The sequence below is a fragment of the Vanderwaltozyma polyspora genome, genomic scaffold, assembly GCF_000150035.1.
Source record: "Vanderwaltozyma polyspora DSM 70294 KpolScaffold1011 genomic scaffold, whole genome shotgun sequence".
In the NCBI taxonomy this organism is placed as follows: Eukaryota; Fungi; Ascomycota; class Saccharomycetes; order Saccharomycetales; family Saccharomycetaceae; genus Vanderwaltozyma; species Vanderwaltozyma polyspora.
Genome location: NW_001834607.1, coordinates 26,382 through 48,431, shown reverse-complemented (window position 1 = coordinate 48,431; position 22,050 = coordinate 26,382). Strand labels below are relative to the sequence as shown.

The 22,050-nt window shown below is 32.0% G+C and overlaps 8 protein-coding genes and 1 further gene across 8 annotated transcripts, besides 3 other annotated features; 5 read left to right on the top strand and 4 right to left on the bottom strand.

The window, feature by feature from the left end:
• Positions 1 to 75: a sequence feature (Short protein (Kpol_1011p21, EDO15349.1) was converted to a misc_feature.).
• A 150-nt stretch (positions 76 to 225) lies between these two features.
• Positions 226 to 1,716, bottom strand: GYP8 (GTPase-activating protein GYP8; the record flags this gene model as incomplete). The annotated part of the gene is made up of 1 exon (XM_001643156.1): positions 226 to 1,716. The coding sequence occupies one exon, from the start codon at positions 1,714 to 1,716 to the stop codon at positions 226 to 228; it is 1,491 nt and encodes a 496-aa protein (XP_001643206.1).
• A 1,127-nt stretch (positions 1,717 to 2,843) lies between these two features.
• On the top strand, positions 2,844 to 4,265 carry Kpol_1011p19 (uncharacterized protein; the record flags this gene model as incomplete). Its single annotated transcript, XM_001643155.1, has 1 exon — positions 2,844 to 4,265. The coding sequence occupies one exon, from the start codon at positions 2,844 to 2,846 to the stop codon at positions 4,263 to 4,265; it is 1,422 nt and encodes a 473-aa protein (XP_001643205.1).
• Positions 4,266 to 4,691: 426 nt separating this feature from the next.
• Positions 4,692 to 7,172, bottom strand: EPL1 (Epl1p; the record flags this gene model as incomplete). Its single annotated transcript, XM_001643154.1, has 1 exon — positions 4,692 to 7,172. The coding sequence occupies one exon, from the start codon at positions 7,170 to 7,172 to the stop codon at positions 4,692 to 4,694; it is 2,481 nt and encodes an 826-aa protein (XP_001643204.1).
• Positions 7,173 to 8,905: 1,733 nt separating this feature from the next.
• On the top strand, positions 8,906 to 11,329 carry Kpol_1011p17 (uncharacterized protein; the record flags this gene model as incomplete). The annotated part of the gene is made up of 1 exon (XM_001643153.1): positions 8,906 to 11,329. One exon carries the CDS (start codon positions 8,906 to 8,908, stop codon positions 11,327 to 11,329), a length of 2,424 nt encoding a protein of 807 aa, XP_001643203.1.
• Positions 11,330 to 11,553: 224 nt separating this feature from the next.
• FRS2 (phenylalanine--tRNA ligase subunit alpha) lies at positions 11,554 to 13,047 on the bottom strand (the record flags this gene model as incomplete). The annotated part of the gene is made up of 1 exon (XM_001643152.1): positions 11,554 to 13,047. One exon carries the CDS (start codon positions 13,045 to 13,047, stop codon positions 11,554 to 11,556), a length of 1,494 nt encoding a protein of 497 aa, XP_001643202.1.
• A 1,009-nt stretch (positions 13,048 to 14,056) lies between these two features.
• On the top strand, positions 14,057 to 14,722 carry FCF2 (Fcf2p; the record flags this gene model as incomplete). Its single annotated transcript, XM_001643151.1, has 1 exon — positions 14,057 to 14,722. The coding sequence occupies one exon, from the start codon at positions 14,057 to 14,059 to the stop codon at positions 14,720 to 14,722; it is 666 nt and encodes a 221-aa protein (XP_001643201.1).
• A 1,781-nt stretch (positions 14,723 to 16,503) lies between these two features.
• Positions 16,504 to 17,538: a sequence feature (similar to hypothetical protein; correction of possible frameshift sequencing error~similar to Saccharomyces cerevisiae GAT1 (YFL021W)).
• On the top strand, positions 16,504 to 17,792 carry Kpol_1011p14 (the record flags this gene model as incomplete).
• Positions 17,541 to 17,792: a sequence feature (similar to hypothetical protein; correction of possible frameshift sequencing error~similar to Saccharomyces cerevisiae GAT1 (YFL021W)).
• Positions 17,793 to 18,170: 378 nt separating this feature from the next.
• Positions 18,171 to 19,655, bottom strand: LPD1 (dihydrolipoyl dehydrogenase; the record flags this gene model as incomplete). Its single annotated transcript, XM_001643150.1, has 1 exon — positions 18,171 to 19,655. One exon carries the CDS (start codon positions 19,653 to 19,655, stop codon positions 18,171 to 18,173), a length of 1,485 nt encoding a protein of 494 aa, XP_001643200.1.
• A 1,201-nt stretch (positions 19,656 to 20,856) lies between these two features.
• On the top strand, positions 20,857 to 21,087 carry SMX2 (mRNA splicing protein SMX2; the record flags this gene model as incomplete). The annotated part of the gene is made up of 1 exon (XM_001643149.1): positions 20,857 to 21,087. The coding sequence occupies one exon, from the start codon at positions 20,857 to 20,859 to the stop codon at positions 21,085 to 21,087; it is 231 nt and encodes a 76-aa protein (XP_001643199.1).
• Positions 21,088 to 22,050: the final 963 nt, after the last annotated feature.

Below are 22,050 nucleotides of genomic sequence, written 5' to 3'. Positions count from 1 at the left end.
AGCACCAGTGGTAATCGTGGCTGGCAAGGTGTGTCTACTGATATTGCATTGATTTATGAAATAGATTTAGAATAAATTAATTGTATTATATAATAAATAGTAAATGTCGTTTATAAAAGAATGTAACTTTGAAAAGCGGAGTTTACAGTTAAGCATAAATTATTCATGTTATGACTCTCATCCCTTTCAAAGAAAATATTATGCTAATTTTGGATTTTGATAACGTTATGAAGTGGTGTTACTTTTCAAATAGGTTAAGATGCTTTCTAATGGTTGTTTCCAAACATACGTAGATCTATTGACCAATTTGACAGTATAGTATTCATAAATATTATTAAGAGAATCTCCAGTGTTTTTAAATAATGTAGAATATGAATTATCCCTTTGCAATGAAATAATCACAGCAAATGCTCCAATAAGCAATGAAACGGCTAAGGTCATTGATGTTTTATTAATTAATCCTAGTTCTGGTGAATTTGTTGATTTTTTCATTTTCAATTGAGCCTTCTCGATATTTCGTTTCTCATTTAGTTGTATCTCCTTCCGAAGTATCTCCATTACTTCTTTCTCTGTATAACAGTGATTATAGTAAGCATCTCCTGACGCTGTCGTTATCAAAACACTATACTTATTAAGCATGCTCTTGTTGAGACTTATTAAAGATTTATCGTAATTCATCTTACGTGTATTTATCATAGTTTCTTTCCACATGCGATCGTTATCAATCGATTGGAGAATTACTTTTTGGATTATTGCATGCACTAAATCAACTTTGTTATCGAAATGGATAATATCCATCTCGAAATTTTCCAATAGTTGATCTTTAACTCCTAATAATATGTTAGAGTAAATAAGAAGAGGAACGTTCATCGATTGAGTTGATATAATTAAATCAAATATTCCAAACAATGTTTCATTATAGGTATTATCCATAATTGGGCTGAGTTCATGTGAAAAAATTGTTAAAATTGATGAGATTGCAAAAAATGGTTCTATCTGACCTAGTGATAGCTTATTATAGAATTTTATGTCCTTCTTCTTTATTATCTTCAATATTATGTTTAATTGATCTATGGGAAATTCCAAAGAATCCATCATAAAATCCCTTAAATATAATAATGTAAAAATCTCTACAGATTTTTTCAATGATATCTCTTCATCATACTTGAGTATTAAGTTCTCATCAGTCCCAGAAGCTAGTATCTCATCTCCCAGATATACCAATACAAATACAGATACCACATCATGGAATCCTTGGTAATACCTCAATTGAGGATACTTTCTCAACACCGAAATAATCACACGTTCAAGTACTTGTCTCAACAGGTCCCTTACATGGACATCTCTAACAGATACAAACGACCTCTTCACATCTAATTGTACTTGATTCTCATCTTCGTGTACTACATTATCATTATCATCATCACTGTCATCATTATAATCATTGTTATTAATTGTTTTAGAATCAGCAACTTCGCAAGTCTTAGAAGAACTTAATTGCAACTGAGACTCCAAAAGTGAACTCCATGCCTTCCTTCTTGTCAAATTATTCACAAATCCATGTTGGCTTCTGCCTAACTGTGATATCAAAGGTATATTGCTCTTATTCAACGCATAATCAATAACTCTTTCTTTCAACAAAACTTCACCAGATGTTTCCTCTAAACTCACTTTCTCATATGATAACTCTTCAGAACTAAAACTAGAAATCGGCATAGAAATCAATAAACTGCTAACACAATATCATCCACTATACAGTCGAGATGTATCTAATCTGGTTAGCTTCCTTCTACTTACTCTTCCTTTTATTAAGTCATCGTTTAGTATTTAATTATAGATCAAGTTTTAGATTGAACTCATTCCATATCCCGATTAGATAAAACGAGATGTTGCTTGTAGTGACAGTAAAAATAAAAGATGACATTTTACTGTAGCTATTCAAATGCTAAATAGATTCAATTAAACTGAGGGTGCAGATTAACTATTTTAATTAAGATCTATAGTTTTGCAGTTTGTGTTGTATTCTGAGATAATAGATTTCTAGTGTGAAACGTTGGAGTGATATTCTGATCATTTTGCATATGTATTCAAAAGAAAAATTGAAGTAAATTAATACAAGTATAACACTGTGCAAACCAATTTTATCGAACACATATTTTAATTGTGCATCAAGAGTTACCAAAGAGTATATCTTCTGTTTTTTCGAATAATTGGTAATGACCTCCATCTTGAACTTTTCAAATAGGACAATATCAACAATTTGATGGACCGTTTGAAACCTATAAAATGTAAGTATCTAGATATCTATATGAATTCATCACTATTTAAACATCGGATTTGGGGTTATTTTACGTTTTTTCCAATTACTTCTAAGCAATAATGATATACCATCTTCTCTATTTCAAGTGATTAAATCCATATAGTCACCATAGTGATAATGTTTAGAAATTATGATATATGATCTAAATACTATTATGTTTCATGTTTAATTTGGGGAACTACTGTTGATTAATTGAGTTACAACTTTCTATATAACCCCATTTCATAGTCTTGGCTTCATCTTAAAACTTAACGATGTCCATTGTATTGGTGTGATTCATGTAATTACCTAATCGGGTAATTACATGAAACACATCACTATGGTTAACATAAATGGAAGTGTAAGTGCATTTAATTTATATGATGATTGTAATGTTGTAATAATGTCAGAATTATATTTAAATTGCCAACTTATTATAAATAATAAAGTATTTTGGAAATGGTTTCTATATTATTTAAACATAATTTTATGATAATTTGAATGCCAGAAATAAATCAAATCATCAGATAAAACTAAATTAAAAATGTCAGGAATTGATGATATGGGTGATAAACCAGATATTTTAGGTTTATTTTATGATGCTAACTATGATCCAGGTCAAGGTATACTCACATTTATTTCAATGTACGGGAATACTACTATAACTTTTGATGAGTTACAGTTAGAGGTCAATAGTTTAATTACAAGTGGTATTATGTTCGGCGTCAGATGTGGTGCTGCTTGTTTGACATTGTTAATAATGTGGATGATTTCTAAGAATAAGAAGACTCCAATTTTTATTATTAATCAATGCTCGCTAATCCTTATTATTATGCATTCAGGTTTATATTTTAAGAATATTCTATCAAATTTGAATTCTTTATCATATATCTTAACTGGGTTTACTCAAAATATCACTAAAAATAATATACATGTCTTTGGTGCCGCTAATATTATTCAAGTTTTATTAGTAGCAACCATTGAACTGTCGTTAGTGTTTCAAATTCGAGTCATGTTTAAAGGTGACAGTTTTAGAAAAGCTGGTTACGGTTTGTTGTCAATTGCGTCTGGTTTGGGTATAGCTACTGTCGTCATGTATTTTTACTCTGCCATTACAAATATGATTGCTGTTTATAATCAAACTTACAACTCCACTGCTAAATTATTTAACGTTGCAAACATTCTTCTGTCTACATCGATAAATTTTATGACGGTAGTATTAATTGTTAAATTATTTTTGGCTGTTAGATCAAGAAGATATTTGGGTTTAAAGCAGTTCGATAGTTTCCATATTTTATTGATTATGTCATGTCAAACATTGATTGTACCATCAATTCTTTTTATCTTATCATACGCTTTAAGTACTAAGCTGTACACTGATCATTTAGTTGTCATTGCAACTTTATTAGTCGTTCTATCTTTACCATTATCTTCGATGTGGGCAAGCGCTGCAAATAATTCTCCTAAACCAAGCTCGTTTACAACCGATTATTCAAACAAGAATCCTAGTGACACACCAAGCTTCTACAGTCAAAGTATTAGTTCCTCGATGAAAAGCAAATTCCCAAGCAAATTCATACCCTTCAATTTCAAGTCTAAAGACAATTCTTCTGACACTAGATCAGAAAATACATATATTGGCAATTATGACATGGAAAAGAATGGATCACCAAATCACTCTTATTCTTCCAAAGATCAAAGTGAAGTTTACACTATAGGTGTAAGCTCTATGCACACAGATATAAAGTCACAAAAGAATATCAGTGGACAGCATTTATATACCCCAAGTACAGAGATTGATGAAGAAGCTAGAGACTTCTGGGCGGGCAGAGCTGTTAATAATTCAGTTCCAAATGACTATCAACCATCTGAGTTACCAGCATCGATTCTTGAAGAATTGAATTCACTGGATGAAAATAATGAAGGTTTCTTGGAGACAAAAAGAATAACATTTAGAAAACAATAATAGCAAATACGTTCGTACATTTTAAATATTTATATAACAGTGTTCATACAAGGATTTTTAATAAAATATAATATAGTATAGTATAGTATATGGTTTGATATGATGGAAATTAAATTCATTAATTAAATTAATTTTCAAGAATGTCTATTTATTATTAATTTATAATACAATAATATTCTTTTCTTTCCTTAAAAAATATTATATACTAGATGCAATGTCTATTTAACATTTTAACAAGTTATCGTTAAGGTCAAACTCCTAAAATCATGATCATGTTGGTATAGAGATGATAACCGGCGAATTTAAAATGGATTTTTAAAAGGTTTTTTAAAATTATAATAATACAATTGAAGTTGTTTCTTAATTGAAATAAAGTAGCTGTTCATAAAATAGAAGAAAGAAAAAAAAGATTCCAAAATTCTAGATTTAGGATGATTTTTGTTGTGCAACAGGAATCACTTGTTGTTTTTTCGGTATCTGTGGTGCAGGAGAACCTTCAACCTTATCTAACAAATTATTTTGAGATTCCACTTTTGTTGGGCCCCTACGAGGAGTGCTCGAAGATTTATCGTTTGACGTTGACTGTTTTATCTGATTTTGATTGACTAATTTTTGTTGTTTTATCTTGGCAATGTACTCTTGGCGATACTTAATTGTGATATCTCTAAGTTGTTCATATGCTTTGCTTCCCAGCATAGTACCGAATCTAATGACCTGTGTATCATTTGAAATTTGATTCAGCCTTGGGGGTTCCTTCATAAAAGGTGTACCATATTCATTTCTTGGCGAATCATATTTCCATTTGTCGTAGAATCTGGATAGTTCATCCATTTTTGAATCATACACATCAATAATACTGTTTGGATCTTTTTCTTGTTCTTCTACTTTATCAAGATCCATAAATTTGTTAAATACAGATTTTACGCTCCAATCAATATTATTTGGCTTACGGTCGATATATTTGATATTATTACGACCGATACGTTTTCTGAATTTTATAGGGAATTCTTTCGTTACAATTTCGTTATCTGATTGGAAAGGATCATAAATTTCCAATTTTCTTACTTTATTATCATTAGAGATTCTATCACCATTTTTATTTAATGCAGTAATTTCATTTGAAGTTCCCTTCAAGTAATCATGTAAATGTGGGATATAATAAGAACGGTTAACTTCAAATTTAGAGGATGCGATAGACGCAAAAGGTGCAGTTTCTGGTGAAACATTTTTTGGTAGTAAAATATCGAAAACAGGATTATATGGATCATCTGTCAAATTAAAAAATACCTTTCCATCTTCTAATTTTCTCTTGTCCATTCTATCTTGAACATATTTTCTTGCATTCTTTTCTTTGCTTGTTAACAAATTATCTACATCTTCTAACATGATATCAGGAATTTTAGAAGTAGGCAATTTAACATAAACATGAGATACATTTTGTTGTTGTTGGGATTGCTGCTGTTGTTGTTGGGCCTGTTGTTGCTGTGCTTGTTGCTGTGCCTGTTGTTGTGCCAGTTGTTGTGCTTGTTGTTGTGCTTGCTGCAACTGTTGTAACTGTTGAAGCTGTTGTTTTGTTGGTTGAGATCCAGTCTGCGCAACAACTTGATTTTGTAATTGCAACAATTGTTGCTTTGTGAGTTTTTGGCCAGATTTGACAAGCAACTCAAGATTAGCAGCAGCATTTTTCGATAATTTATTCTTACCATTCTTTCTAGTTGTAGTAGGTTCGTTGGTTGTTGCACCACTTGTATCCTTGATTTCAGATTTCTTAGGCTTGCCAATGATATTAATACGCTTTCTCTTATGGCTGATCAAATCATCATCTTCACTTTTAATATTCAAAGTACGTTTCAAAGATTTTACTTCGCATCTGTTATTGAATATGTTTAATTCTTTTTGCAATAAGTTCGATTCGATGAATTCACGCTTTGCAACTAACAAAGCTAACTCTTTTGCGTTTTTCAAAGCGCGGTGTAATAACCTTAATTTTTGACTATTTACAATATCTACACGTCTTGTCTTTCTTGGTTGTCTTACATCACGTCTGCGGAAACAAACGTAAGGATCTGAACTTTCCTTTTCATCAGGTCTTTCAAACTTTAATTGTGGGAAAATTTCTGCACCATTTGCTTTTATTTTACGATTTTTCCAATGGTCATAAATATTTGAACCAAAATTTTCTAAAAGAACTGATAATGGTCTTATTGAATCAGTTTCTTGATTTTGGTCGAATTGTGTTACGTAAGTTAAATCTTGTGGAAAGCCAATTTCACCTGCTAATTTATTTTTCAATTGTTGGTTACCAAAATCGGATTTTAATAAAGTTGGTTTAATTTCATCAAAAGTCAAAATACTTTCTGGATCGACGCTTAGAAATGGTTGTCTTTCATGAATAGCGCTTTCAAAAGAAGTGCATAGTAATTCAAATTCGTCGTCGTGCAAAGTCTTGGATTGATCTATTTTTTTATTGAAATTAATTAAAAACTCATCATCAATTTCATCCATGCAATAACTTAAACCACAGCAATCTTCTACAGTAGCAGAAAACTTTATATAAGATTTTGGTTCGATAAATTTACCTGTATAAAAGTTTTCAAATTCATTCCAATTAACGTTGGCACCAGGAGTTGGGATATACTCCTTTTTTTTATCATTAACTAAGCCTACGTTACTCTTTTTCAATATTCTTGATAAATGAACTTCTTTTTCTTCATGTTTTTCGACACCAGTTTCTATTTCTGCGACATCTCGCTGTTGCAATTCTTGTTCATCCAAATGTTTTAAATCATTCGGTTTATATATTCTTAAATGTTGTTTCACACTTATTTTACGATGTCTAAACCTTGAACTGCTGGTATCTGACCTTGCATGGGTCTCCTCATCTTTATGTTGAGTACGAGTCCCCATTGAAGTATATTATTGATTTTTTTTTATAAATTGTCGATTGTCTTTTATATTTAACAATCAGTATGCGTATGCGTGTGTATATGTGTTATAACAATATTGATTTTCTTCTTGGCGGCTATGCTTTTAAAAAGAAGAAAAGAAGTGTGTCCGAAACCAATAACCCTATCCAACTCGTATGACACGACAATTGTCCGGGCAACCACGGTTTTTTCCCAATCTGGAAATTCGACGTAAAAAAAGATGGTGGCAACTAAAAAAATTTTCTTTCCTCTCTTCTCTCTCTTTAACACCACGTGACTTCCAGCCAATGATATTACCAAAAAAATAAAGATGGATTTGCGTCTCCTTCCTCCCCCCTTTCTAGTATTTTTGCTCTGGAGGTATCAACCTAATATTGACCTGCAACTTGTGATCTACCGAGACTTATTTAACAACACCTATGTTTATATACTTTGAGTATCAAAACAACAAAGATACCAAAACTCGATAGATAAAATAATAGTAATAGTTCTTTTAAATTAACATTATATGTTGTTGTATCATCATTATTAATATCGTCAACGGTTAAACGTAATATCAAATTATACAATACATACATAAACACTTTTTGTTAGATGTTTTTTTAATGTTTATTTCTTGTTATTCTTCTTCTCTGCAGTTCAATTCCAGCAGGAGAAGTTGTCGCTTCTATCTTCGTCCGTCGGAAGGTAGACGAAAACAGGCAGAAGCAGCAGCAGCCATGAAAAACAAAAAAAAACAAAACAAAAGAAAAAAACTTTGTTAGAGAGGAAGAGGGAGAGCCGAAGAGAAAACGACGGCGACAACGACGACGACGACGAGAAAAAAAAAAATTTTCTTCATTTCAGTGTTGTTTTGCTTATCTTCCAGAAAAAGTGGTAGAGGAGGGGGGGGAAAGATTTTTGGTTTGTCTTCGTGCAACGCTACCACTGACTCATGTTTTTTTCCCACTTGTTTCTCTGTCAGTTGTTATTTTATGTTTTTTCGTTTTCAGTTTTGTGGTCAGGGTAAAAACCCCCATCCTACTGGTGTGCTTTTCAGTTTTGTTATGTGCGGGTAACATATTGTCGTATGAAGGCATTTGGCTGGAGTTGTGTCTTTTCCTTTTCCTTTTCTGTATGTGTCAGATCCTATATCCGTGTTATTTCCGTTCTATTTGTGTCAGTAATTAAAAAAAAAAGAATAAAAAACTCCTCTGACACCTCCGATTGTATTAGTATATTAATTATATTATATTATATCTGTTCTAACAACAACTAACGATCTAGCTTCATTACACCTTGTGGTATATAGTGTTCAACTTGACTAGTTTGTGGTGGATAGGGATGGTTTGTGAACTTGTGTAATCCACCAATTTCCTCCTCCTCCTCCTCCCCCTCCCTCCGTCTCCTTCCCTATATACTATGCTATATATCGTATCGTCCGTGTTCATCCTTTCCCACCTCTCTTTCTCCTTTATATCCATTTCTGTTATGGTGCATCTGTGCCTCTTTATTCCTTTTAAAACTTGAATTCTAACTTTAATATTTTAGAAATTTACAAGTATAAATAAGGCTAAACTTTATTGGTGGTTTAAAATTGTCTTTTAAACATTAAATCGCAGGTATTGTTTCATAACATGTGTGCATTCCAACAAAACCCTTCCTCCCACCCCTCATACTCATTCGTGTATATGGAATAAAATTTAATAATATGAATAAAACAGTTCATATAATATGGAGAAACAGTTTACCTGCTTGATTGTTGGTGATACTCCATCTACTCAATTCTTAGGCTGGCGTTTGTCTCTAGGTAATGCTTTCATTATTCTAGTGTCACAATACGTCTCCTTGGATGGGTTAGTCTCTTGGAAATCAAATAGATTGGGGGCTAATTTTTACACACCAAATGTCTTCACTAAAAACGTCAGTGAATTAAATGAAAAGTTATTAATTAACGATGAATTGAAATATAATATAAACTTGATGATCATTTCTGCTATCTCTTTACAATCATTAGAAGATAATTGCAAAAATTTAACTCCTTTTATTAATGAGTCCACCACTATTTTAATTAGTTGTGATTTCGGTGTCGAATTAGAATTTATTGCATTGAAATACTTTAAATCAAATTGTAAATGTGTTTTATCCATTTGTTGCAATTTGGAATGTAGACAGTTATCTTTGGGATCATATGCTTTAGTCAATGATGACAATTGTTCAATTTCAATAGGTTTAACATATTCAAATTTTGGTTGCACCAATACTAATAATGATGATACTCTAGATAATTCAATAGATCTTTATTTAACAAATATTGAAAAAGTCAAATTAGAGTTGGCAAATAGATCAAATTCAAATATATGGAATATGTTAAAATTTTTAGAAAATACAAAATGGATTTCGATTCAAGTGTTTGAAGATTCAAAATTAATGTCAGTGAATTTGTGGAAATTTATAATCCCAAAAGTATCTTTAAACATTCTATCTATTATTTATGAACAATTTGATTACGATTTATTGCTACAAACACAATCAACTGAAATTATATTCAAAGATCTAGTACACGAATTAATGAACATTGCCTTCATTCAAACCCAATCGATGATTGAACCATTTTGTAATAGCTCGACAAAAAAAATTAACTTCAATGAAATTATTGACGTCTGTAAAAGGAAAAGGGATGATCTCTTAAATACTACTTCAACTGAGTATCCAGAATATCTATCCCTACCATTTGAAACTTATTGTTTCTATCATAAATTTGAATTTCCAGCACATATCTTATTATACCAACCGTTACTGCTTTCAAAAAAATATAAGACCCAATCCTCAAATTTAAATTTTTTATTTGGTTTCTACTCAAGATTGCTATCTATTAATGGTTTATCCATATACGGTGGCCTAAGTGAAAGAAAATCGACTTTACTCTTTGCCAATGAAAAAACAATCTCACTGACGCCAACGACACAGAACTTAGAAAGAAAGGGATCAGATATAGATACAACAAAGGATAGGTCAAAAAAGGATTCTGACAAGAAGAAGAAGAAAAAGAAGAAGAAGAAGAAAGATAGATCAACTTCTAATAATAAAAAGAAAAAGAAGAACAGATCCAATTCCAAAATTAGCATTCATTCAACGTCAAGTATCTCTAGGTCAAATAATAAAACTTTAGATGTCCTGGATGATATCTCCTTTGAAAATATAAAAAGAGATTATTATTTTAACAAATCCAGTCCAGTAAATTATTTGAATCAAAATGACACTAATTTGATATTTTCTCCAGGTTTGGAAGATCTGTACTTAAATTCACCATACTTACCTGTCATTGATCAATCTGTCAATAAATCTGCAGAAATTCAGTCAAAGAAACAAATTTCAGGAATTTTAGAAGGCTATTCTACTGATGCAAGTTCAGAATTGGAATCAAGTTCAAGTGGAGCCTCTGACACTTACAGTGACAGTAGCAGCAAAAAAAGCTACCCGAAAAAACGATATTCAAACTCAGCAGGAATTGAAGACTTGGATGGATATTTTGAATATGATCAAGATTGGTGCAGTTTTAATGATAAGCATGTAAATGGTTCTAAGACAAGTAGAAATTATCCAGATAGTGATGCAAACTTTAGTGTGTTTGATATACCAAATTTTGTGAAGAAGTTTGCTACAAAAAATTGCTTCAATCCAATATTATCGTTAACTAGGAAGAAAAAACATGTTACTGAGGACATTAGACCCTACACAACTTCTAGTTTAGAATTTCAAGTAAGAAATAATTATGATTTGATTTCTAAAGAGTATTATTCATTAAGAGAACAAATTTCGAATTTAAATATTCAACCAAATCAAGAGGTAAGAGACCAACGAAGAAAAAGATACATTCAACTAGAATTAAAACTATGGAAATTACAACGTCGCTTTAATATCTATAGAGGGACTGTTAAAAGAAATCAGACAGGACCATATGATGATTTATTGGACCATATTGAAATTTTAAATAGGGGTAATACAGGAGATATATTAAGATGGACTACCAGTAGGTATGGTGAGGTTGATTCTTATTATTCTATACAAAATGACAGAGTTGAAATAATGGCAATGTTTCAAAAAAGAATGAATAATTATCAAAACAATAAAAAGCAAATAAAATCAGGTAATTGAAATATGAATAAGAACAATTTTTTTAGCATCTTTTAATGAATATTTTATAGAAGAATTTACCAATTCCAAAATGAGAATACTACAAATAGCATGATATCATTTCATTGAACTCTATATATAGATATATAATTGTGTCTGTGTATTGTATAAATGTAGATAAAATAGTGAAGTAATTTTAATATACTTAAATTATGAGGATGTTAAATTCTTATTTCTTATTTTATCTATTCGTATAAATCTTCATCTAATCTAGCTGCTGGGTTACTTTCAATGAAGTCTAGAGAGACCTTATGACCCAACAATTCTCTAATATTTTGAACTTTATATTTAATCATGGTTGGTCTTTCTAAGGACAAACCCCAACCTAAAACTCTCAAATCCTTTGGTAGACCCATAGATTCTAACATTTCAGGTCTGAAGATACCAGAGTTACCAATTTCAACCCACTTACCTAGACCTTCGTGCCATGAGTAGATTTCCATTGATGGTTCAGTATATGGGTTGTAAGTTGGTTTGAAACGAAGACCGGTGACACCCATTTTTTCAAAGAATTCTTCCATGAATTTAATCAAGTCACCTAAGGTAATGTTGTAATCGGCTAAAACACCTTCAACTTGGTGGAATTCAGCTAAATGAGTGGCATCAACTGCTTCATTACGGAAAACACGATCAATAGAGAATAATCTTGTTGGCTTTGGGTTCTTAGCTAATTTATGTAACATAGCGGCAGAAATTGCAGTTGTGTGGGTTCTTAGTACTAGTTTTTGACATTCTTCTTCTTTCCAGTTATATCTGTAACCAATTGACTCGAATTTACCGTTTTCATGAACAGCCTTAATATTGTTCATATAAACTTTATCTTCTGGTAAATCAGAAGTCAATGGATCTTTGATGTAAAAAGTATCCTGTAAATCTCTAGCAGGATGCTGTTGTGGAACGTACAATGCATCGAAGTTCCAGAAACCAGTTTCTACATATTGGTTTGAAGGCATTTCAGTGAAACCCATAGAAAAGAAAATCTGTCTAAATTCTTCTCTAACCTTGTTCAATGGGTGCAATGCACCAGAAGTTGCTTGTAAACCTTGAGAATTGAAATTGTAAGGTTTGAATTTCAGATCTTTGTAGGAACCGGTAACGATCATATCAGATGTAACATCTGTTTCGAACTTGGTTAATTCTAAAGAGAAATCTTCACCTTTAGTAACAATGAAATCGGTTAATTTTTTTGGTAGAACTAATTTTCTCTTCTTCAAGTCATTGATGGTTTTATCATCTACAGTTTCATTGTTAACGATTTTTTGTAATAACAATTTAGTTTCATCTTGTAATTGGGAAGGATCTTTACATTTTTCACTCAATTCCAATTCATTTTCTTTGGTCTTAACAATCCAACCATTTTTGAAAGCACGAGCTTGACCAACCTTACCATTTGGTCCCAACTTTGCATTGACATCCTTGATTTGTAACTTACCTAGATCTGTGATTAATTGGACAAGTTTCATTTCATGAGAACCATTATTTAAAATTTCTTGACCTTCACTGGTTAATTCGTAGAGCATTTTATCATTCTTAGTATATAATAATTTACCGTGAGCTTTCAAGGAGTTTAAAGCAGATAGGACATCTTGAGAATCAACATCTGGGAAAACTTGTAAAGTGGATTTGATCTCACCTAAATCACCCAAATGTTTCAATATATTCAATTGGAACTCAGACATTTTTTCTCTTGATGGAAAACTCGAGTTTCTTAACAGTTTCTTCTTACAGTACTCGAAAGAACCCCCAGATAAAGCTTGTATTCAATATATAGGTCAAGTTAATGATCAAAATCTCACCTCCTGTTAATAGCCAATCTATAACTTTGATGGTTCATATCTATTGCTTTCCAAAATTTTTCACTTGATCAAAATTTTAATTCTTTTTTTTTCTTGACGAAATAGGACCAGTTTAGAGACAATTATTTCCTGACTAGGAATTTTCGTATCTGTTTTAGGAAATAGTAGCGTCCGAAAAAGGAAAACTCATCTCGAGAAATATCAGTCAAAGCACATATTATATATATAGAGACGGCAATAACCAAATGACAGTATTATACAGGAAATGAAAATCAATTTCAATGAGAGTGTCATTAACTCAATGGTAATCCATTGTATATTCCAATCCACTCACCGTCCCTAAGTTGTCAATTTAGGATTATATATCCAATAAATCATCTGGTTTATACCAAATTAACGTCAATTAATTTTATCCAACAAAAATAGAAAATTTAGTCTCAATTTAAACCAAAAAAAAATATGGACAGTTCGAACCCACATCTGATATATTACAAGATCCAGCTTGTTTCAACATAGCCATTACCGTCACCTTCTTGTTAAAGGTAAATTAAATAGATCAGTGTGTCTCTGTTACTCTCTTCTCTTCAGTTCGAACCGACGTTAGCAATGACAGCAATGATCGTTTCTTTTTCTCACTGAAAAATTTTGGTTTTTACAAAAAAAAAGTTGGCGATGAGATGAGATGAGATGAGATGAGATTGAGACCACTCAGTATGTGAATATATATATTATGTATATATATTTGAATAAAAGTATAATAAAGGTATATAAAGGTAGACTGGTTTTGAGATATAGTTGTTATTTCTATACATCCAGAATTAAGCTAGTGTTCTATCTTTTGAGCTTGTAGAGAGATAATTGGTTTTAAATTGGTAGAACTAGGGAATATACAATGGACGCATCCTTGGATAAACTATTTGGTGATTTAAGAAACGCTACAAATGTTTCAAAAGGAGACAGTATTGGCAAGACTACAGCACATGGTGTTGATTTGATTTCTGGGAATGGTGATGTTTTACAACTGGAGAACAGCGAGGATAATGACAAGAAATTTGCAGAAATAGAACGTAGTTTGAAGAATTTACCTAAATTGCAAAATGAATTTGATAGACTGATTCATGGTGATGGTAATAATAGTGAAAACAAATCCAAAGGATTAGAGGCAATGAAGATCGATTCTGTTTCGAAACCTTCCCAAGTGAGCAGTAAAGAATGGTTCACCATTCCAAAGATGGGCGATAGAAAACGTCAAGAAGTTCAAAGAGATTTATTACTTTTGAAGCATCGTGCTGCTTTAGATCCAAAAAGGCACTATAAGAAAGATCGTTGGAAAGTTCCAGATAGATTTTCTGTCGGCACTATTATAGAGGGCAACACAGAGTTCTATAGTTCAAGATTGACTAAAAAACAACGTAAATCGACAATGTTGGAAACTCTGATGGCAGACGACGATACCAATAAATACTTTAAAAGAAAATATAATGAAATTCAAACTCAAAAGACCAGTGGTAAAAAAGGGCATTATAAGAAAACTAAACAATTGAGACACCGTAAATAAATAAATATAATTATGGTATAGTTTCATCTAAATTTATGATATGAAGCAACTAAACGACACATACCTACAGGTAACTTCTTTTTTCTTTTATTTTGCCAATGTGTCTCTTGCATGTTAAGTATTTCACTTTAAGAATACTCAGTTCGAACTAAGTACTAAAAGTTCAAGATATTTTATGAGAAATTTCACACGAGATAAATATTATCCATCCCCCACCCACCCCCACTCATCTACTCTACTGCCCCTCCCTCTCGACCTCATGATAAATACAAGTATACCACTACTAAACTATTCAATACTTTAAACCTCCATAAACCAGCAAAGTTTAAAATCATGCCGTTGTCGTCATATTCTATTTTTATCATCAAAAAGAAAAGCTGATGACAGACATCTACCACCTCATCCACCATTGTCTATCTGTCACAATCAATAAAATTTCCTATTCAGTTTAAAATGTTGATAGTTTTAGATCTTTAAACAGACGATATAATTTGATTAGCTTGTATTAGATTATTACATGAACTAATCCATATTAATGCAGTTTTTAGTTTTATACGGCTGAACACTTTTATTTTCTTATTTAAGTGAATTGTATTGTTTTTACTGTTGTTATTATTCTTTAATGTTATGGTATCAATGCTATATACAAGACACATTTACGTATACACGCCATTTATGTTCGTCATACATTGAGTTTGTTCATCTTTGTCGTTAGATCTCGTTTTGAGGTTTGCTGATTTATACCTATCATTGCATCGGGCTTGTTCTTTGATAAATCAACTATAAATTCTATCTACCTATCTATCTGTTTATTTATCTATCTCTATCTATCTATCTATCTATATCTATTATGTGTTTAAGAGTTTCGAAGTAGTTTAAATTCATTGGTGGTGGTTATGGTTGTTTTTATTTGTCTTTACACTCTTAAATCTTTGGAGCTATCATTGTCATCATAGTTTCGAATTGTAATTATGCAATTTTGGTAAATTATAATTTGATGTTATGCGGTTTATATGTGAAATGCCACAGCCACATGTTATTAGCATTGCTTTGAACCAGACTGCCAAATAAGAATAAAATAAAATAATGTAATATTAATTACCTTTCTTGTCTTACAAGATTTATTAGGTTTTTGCTGAAGTATTATATGGTTCTGTAAAAGGAACAGGACGCAACCTTTGGATTTTATACTTAGTTTGTATTTACTTACTAAATTCATCTGTCGTTGGCTAGCAACTGTTGCGTTCTCTGTTGGATTTTGGTATGTCTTGGTCAATTTTAAAGATTAATTAATTAGTTTAATTACTATATCCTTGAGTTTGAAGAGTTTTTAAAGTTTTATCTCCACAAGAATAGGCATTTTTACGAAAGCAATATTTTATATGGTTCTAGTGGTGTTGTTTTTTGTAGCTCATAATCCTGTTGTTTTAGTTTGGTAAAATTGTGCCTTCAGCAGACATTGTTTGTTGTAGGGACTCTCTACCTCTCTCCTCTTTTAACAAATGACATATATATATATAAATATATATATTTATATATATATGTGTCATTTGTTTGTTTATTTGTTTAAATTGATGTAGATATATATGTATATTCAGGTCTATATATCCATCCATTTCTAATGATATGTTTATATTCTTTTATAAGATAATAAAATAACGTATATTAATAAAAGGTTTTTAACTTTTAATTAAAATAAATGACTATGGTAACTTCAATAAAATCAGATATTTCATCTCATACTTAACTTGGTAACAATTCTAGATATTATTAATATAAATATGCATGAATATTTAGATAAATCAGTTCATAGTGCCTCTAAAGAAGAAATGTTTGAACTCTGTTCTTCTGCCCAAAAATTACTACAAAATAGAGAAAGAATAAATAATTTAAATTGGAGAATAATGGGTATTTATATTAAAGGAAGGCAAACGTCTCAATTGCAAGAGTGTAAGTTTGTTGCCCCAAAATTATCACAGCGTGATAATACATTATTGAAAATGACAAATCAAATCCAACTACAAAAAATGAATAACTCACCTCACCATCTAAATTTTAATACTTACAAAAATAATCTTTCTAACCACGAACTGCCTGAGAGTGATTCAAGTGTCAATAACTTCGACAACACTGAGTTCCCCATAAGTGATAACTTCGATTACCTTACTTATCAAACATCCAATAATTATACGTCGTCATCAAGCCTTAATATGCAATTCCTAATGGATGATAATTATAATAAATTTGGAATAATTAGGTCACCAAATGTTGAATCATCTATACCATCTACAATACCAACTCCCGTTAACTTTATTGGACCTAATTATTATAATAATTATCTTAACAATGATGAATCTAGCTTCCAAGAATTCAACAATAGAAGAAATGATTTTTCTCACTACACAACCGATAATACAGTAAATTATCTGAATTGTTATTTGAACAAAACTGCCAAGACTTATTCATCACCTTCAATTTATGAAACCACTCAACGAGCTTCGTGGGAAGATAATGTCATGGAAGACCTTCAAGAAATCCCAGATGCTGGTAATATAATCGAAAACCAAGAAAATTATAAAAGCTATGGCTTATACTATCAAAATCCAAAATCTTCTGAGCTTAATAGTGATGAGTGTCATTTAACGATCTCTCATTCCCCTGATAAAACTGACGACGACGATGACGCTTCTAGATCTCCTGGTCAATGCACAATACAAGAAGAAAATACAGGTCAAACTCAGTTTACCAATAAAAAAAATGTTGTTCACAACAAGCAATACCTTCTCCTTCACCTAGAATGTCAATTTCGAAATTTATAATGAAACAATCCAAAATGACAGATTTAGGTTCAAAAACTATTTATCGAGATCCATTGGTTTGTACCAATTGTGAAACTACGAACACACCCCTCTGGAGAAGGGATCCAATTGGAAGACCATTATGCAATGCATGTGGTTTATTCTACAAGCTACGTGGAGTAATGAGACCCTCCTCATTAAAAACCAATGTAATTAAAAAAAGACAACGTCATAGCAACCCAAAGCGGCCTTTAAACACTACTTATGATTGAATAATGTTGTTTGATTCAAGTAAAAAAAAAATGAAAATAGGACGAAGTAATGGACTTTATATGATTTTAATTTTTATCTTGATCTAAAATGAAAATATTAGAATTTGTAATTATATATTTATGTATATGAGATAACTCATAATGATGATTTTTACTAAAAAACCTATATTGTTGATCAAAATTTATTTTCAGTAAAATTAAAATAAAAATTACTCGACATTTAACTATATGAAGTGATCGTTACATATATTCATGTTAGAATAATAAAAGTAAAAGGAAAGAAAAACATAATAATAGTTCATTCAACTTTTTTTCCTGACAAAATTTGCATACCTTTTTCTAAAGTCTAATCTTTAGAAATTAAGAATTAAAAAATCCCTAGAAGTTTAATGGCTTATCGTAAGCAGCCATGTTAGCTTCTTTAAATGCTTCAGACAAAGTTGGGTGAGCGTGACAAACTCTTGCGATATCTTCAGCCGAGGCACCATATTCTAAGGCCAAGCCGGCTTCAGCGATCATTTCACCAGCATTTGGACCAATAATGTGAGCACCTAATAGACGTTCAGTTTCACTGTCAATTAAGATCTTGACAAAACCTTCGGTATCTAAGTTAGTCTTAGCTCTTGAGTTTGCAATGAATGGGAACTTACCAACTTTGTAGGAAATACCAGCTTCCTTTAATTGCTCTTCGGTCTTACCTACCCAGGCGACTTCAGGGTGAGAATACATAACAGATGGAATATTATTATAGTTGACGTGACCATGACCAGTTTTTAAATATTCAGCAGCAGCTACACCTTCTTCTTCTGCCTTGTGGGCTAACATTGGGCCAAATGTAACATCACCGATGACTTTAATATTTGGGAATTTAGTGTTGAATTGTTCATCAATGACCAATCTACCTCTCTTATCAACATCTAGACCGATTTTTTCAGCTTCTAAACCTTGGATGTAAGGTCTTCTACCAACTGCGACCAACAATACATCAGCCTGTAGATCTTCTTTCTTACCAGATTTGGTGTCTTCAACGGAGATGTCAACTACATCGCCCTTTCTTTCGGCAGAAACAACTTTTGTACTTAATTTGAAGTCAATGCCTTGTTTCTTCAAGAATTTTTGAGTGCTATTGGCTACTTCACCATCCATTGAGGCACCAATTTGTGGTTGAAACTCTAAAACAGTAACTTTTGAACCTAAACGGCTGTAAACTGAACCCATTTCTAAACCGATGATACCACCACCAATAATTGCCATTCTCTTTGGAATTTCTTTTAAGGATAGAGCACCTGTGGAGGATATAATTCTTTCTTCATCAATTGTAATACCTGGGAAAGGAGTAACTTCTGAACCAGTAGCAATGATGATGTTTTTGGCTTCGATAACAACTTCTTCTGGAACTGTGCCTTCCAAACCTTCAAGTGGGGAGACTTTGACATTGTTAACATCTTCAAAAGAACCGTTACCTTTGTAATAAGTAACCTTATTCTTCTTGAATAACATTTCAATACCACCAGTTAATTGTTTAACTACTGTATCTTTAGCCTTTTGGAATTGTTCAACATTGATATCAACTGAACCATTAACATCGATACCACGTTGTTTAGCATCAGTTTTCATTTGATGGTATAGATGAGAATTGTTTAGCAAAGCCTTTGAAGGGATACAACCAACATTTAAACAAGTACCACCTAATCTACCTCTCTTTTCAATACAAGCAGTATCAAAACCTAATTGGGCAGCTTTGATAGCAGCAATGTAACCACCTGGACCACCACCAATAACTACAACATCGTGTTGTTTCTTGATAGCTAGTAAACGAGATGTGGTCGACAAAGAACGTTTTGAAGTAACTGATCTTAACATTTTAGTAATATATATATTGTTATTTTAGTAATATACTCTTTTTGAAATCCCTAATATATAAAATATTCCAAAAGAATGAATTTACCAATGAAGTCTTTTTTATCTAGAAATTAGAATTGAATATAAACAATGTAATGGCAAACAAAACCTAATCAACAGTAACAACAGTTAATTTACAAATCTCAAGAACACAACTAATTGGATTGTATCTTTAATTATTCATCATAACAACTTAAAATTGTACTATTCCGATTACAAACCAAATATTATTGCTATCGTCTCTCTCTCTCTCTGTACAATATCCCGATTCAAACATGGAAGGGAGGACAGTTTGAGTCAGGCTGTATGATAGGCTGAAATTAAAAACTAGAAAAGAGGAGCTATTCCACGATGCATTCATAACCCAAAAAGACTCTGGTCTCTGGGATTCGTCAAAGTTGAAAAATTCTGGTTTGGTGGAAAAAGCAAAATAAAATCCGACATTCGAAAAGTCACATGATCTATTTATTTGGTCATGTGATGTGAACCAGCTCCATCATGAAAGAGGCGGCTATATACAAATGTTTCTCTTGATTTCTTATTTTAGAGGCAAAAAAAAAGAATAGGGGAAACTAATACATCTATAATATAGGTATCTATTAAGTGCTTTGAATATAACAAAAAATTGAGACCCCAGATAACCTATCATAAGGAGAGCTAGTTAAACCTAGCTATCAGCGCTTAAACCAGAATCGTCTTCCTCACAACCCTAATCTTCATAATGACCTGTGTTACAACATTAAAAGATAACCATATCAAAATGCCTGGTTCCTAAATTATCCTTTCCATATATACAGTTGTCGTTCTCTCCTTGATCTTCCCCAAAAAAATAGTGATGGTTAAAGGATTAAAATAGAACTATCCTTCATTTCACTTCCTTTTATATATTACATTTATATATTAATCATGTGACATCATTATATACGTGGTGATCCAAATTTATTCAAGTATATATTTAATTATAACTAACTAAAGAGATAAAGCCTCTAGTAATACAAGAAGATTATGTATAATGCCTTTTATATCATACCATTGAAGAGTTCTCGTCTTTCTTGAACTATATATGTCAAGATTGGACATTGGTATTGATTCCTTCTTCTTTTTGTTGTTGCTTTAAAGTGGTGGTTTTTAAATTCATTTCAAAGTAGTAAAGCTAATAAATATGGTTTCTACACCAGAACTCAAGAAATATATGGAAAAGAAAGTTCTTTTACAACTAAATGGTTCAAGGAAAGTGGCAGGAATTCTAAGAGGATATGACATTTTTTTAAATGTGGTTATAGATGATGCTATTGAAATTTCAAAAGACGGGACGAATATCCCATTAGGTTCACAAACTGTAATAAGAGGTAACTCTGTAGTATCGTTAGAGGCATTAGATTCGATTGCTTGATACAGAACTATTGGTAAGGAACTTGATTCAATTATTGTAAAATTAGTGCCTTTGAAAAGAGGTTGATAGGGAACTGGGAAGAAGGTTTTTCCCAAGTAATGAGATAGAAGTTTCATATCCATTTTGGGATATCTATCACTAATTGGTGAATTTTTTAATAATTAATAAATATTTATTTGCATTACACAGATGTACATACATAAAATTATTTTGAATTCTTTTTTTTTGGCATTACTGTTGAGATTGCGATTACTGGGCTTCGTGTTAGAGATGAGCTCTGATTTGCATTTCAACACCAGCTGTAAGAAATCGGCAATTTTCTGAAAAGGCACATTTTTGGGATCACAGTCTAGAGAGTATCGGGAAACAGCCACCTTCAAGAGCAACCTCAGTGATTTTGGATAAGCAAGAATGCTCCCAGCTTTGTACCGGGAGAAAGAGATCCGAGGAAAAATAGGTCGATATGGCCAGAAAGTCACGTAACAGAGGTAAATTTAAAGTCAATAAAAGGACTCCCTTTGACCGGCAACTATAGCAAAGGAAGTCTTCTGCAGGTACCGAAAGGATTGGATTGGTAGATGGCGCGCCTTTAGGTATCGTGGGGTTAGGCAGATAATGGGAGATGGAGACGAGAGGGTAGATCAGAGGAGCGACGCGAAGAGGTGTAGAGGTGGGGAAAGCTTTCATGAACGCGTAGAAAGTAGAAGTATGAAAAATGCCTGCAAAAAATATAGATATGGAAACGTTGAAGTACCGATGGTAAGTTGATGTTAACTCGTATTGAGAGGAGCCTGGAAGATGATCTGAGGGACTAGAACGGTAGATATAGAGAGAATGACTGGGAAAAAGATTTTACATGAGGCTAGTGATGGAAGAGAGGAAAGATGGGGTGGGAGAGGATGAAGAAGGGGAGGCGAGGGAGAGGATAAGTAGAGGTGATAAGACATGCCCGGAGAGAAGTGG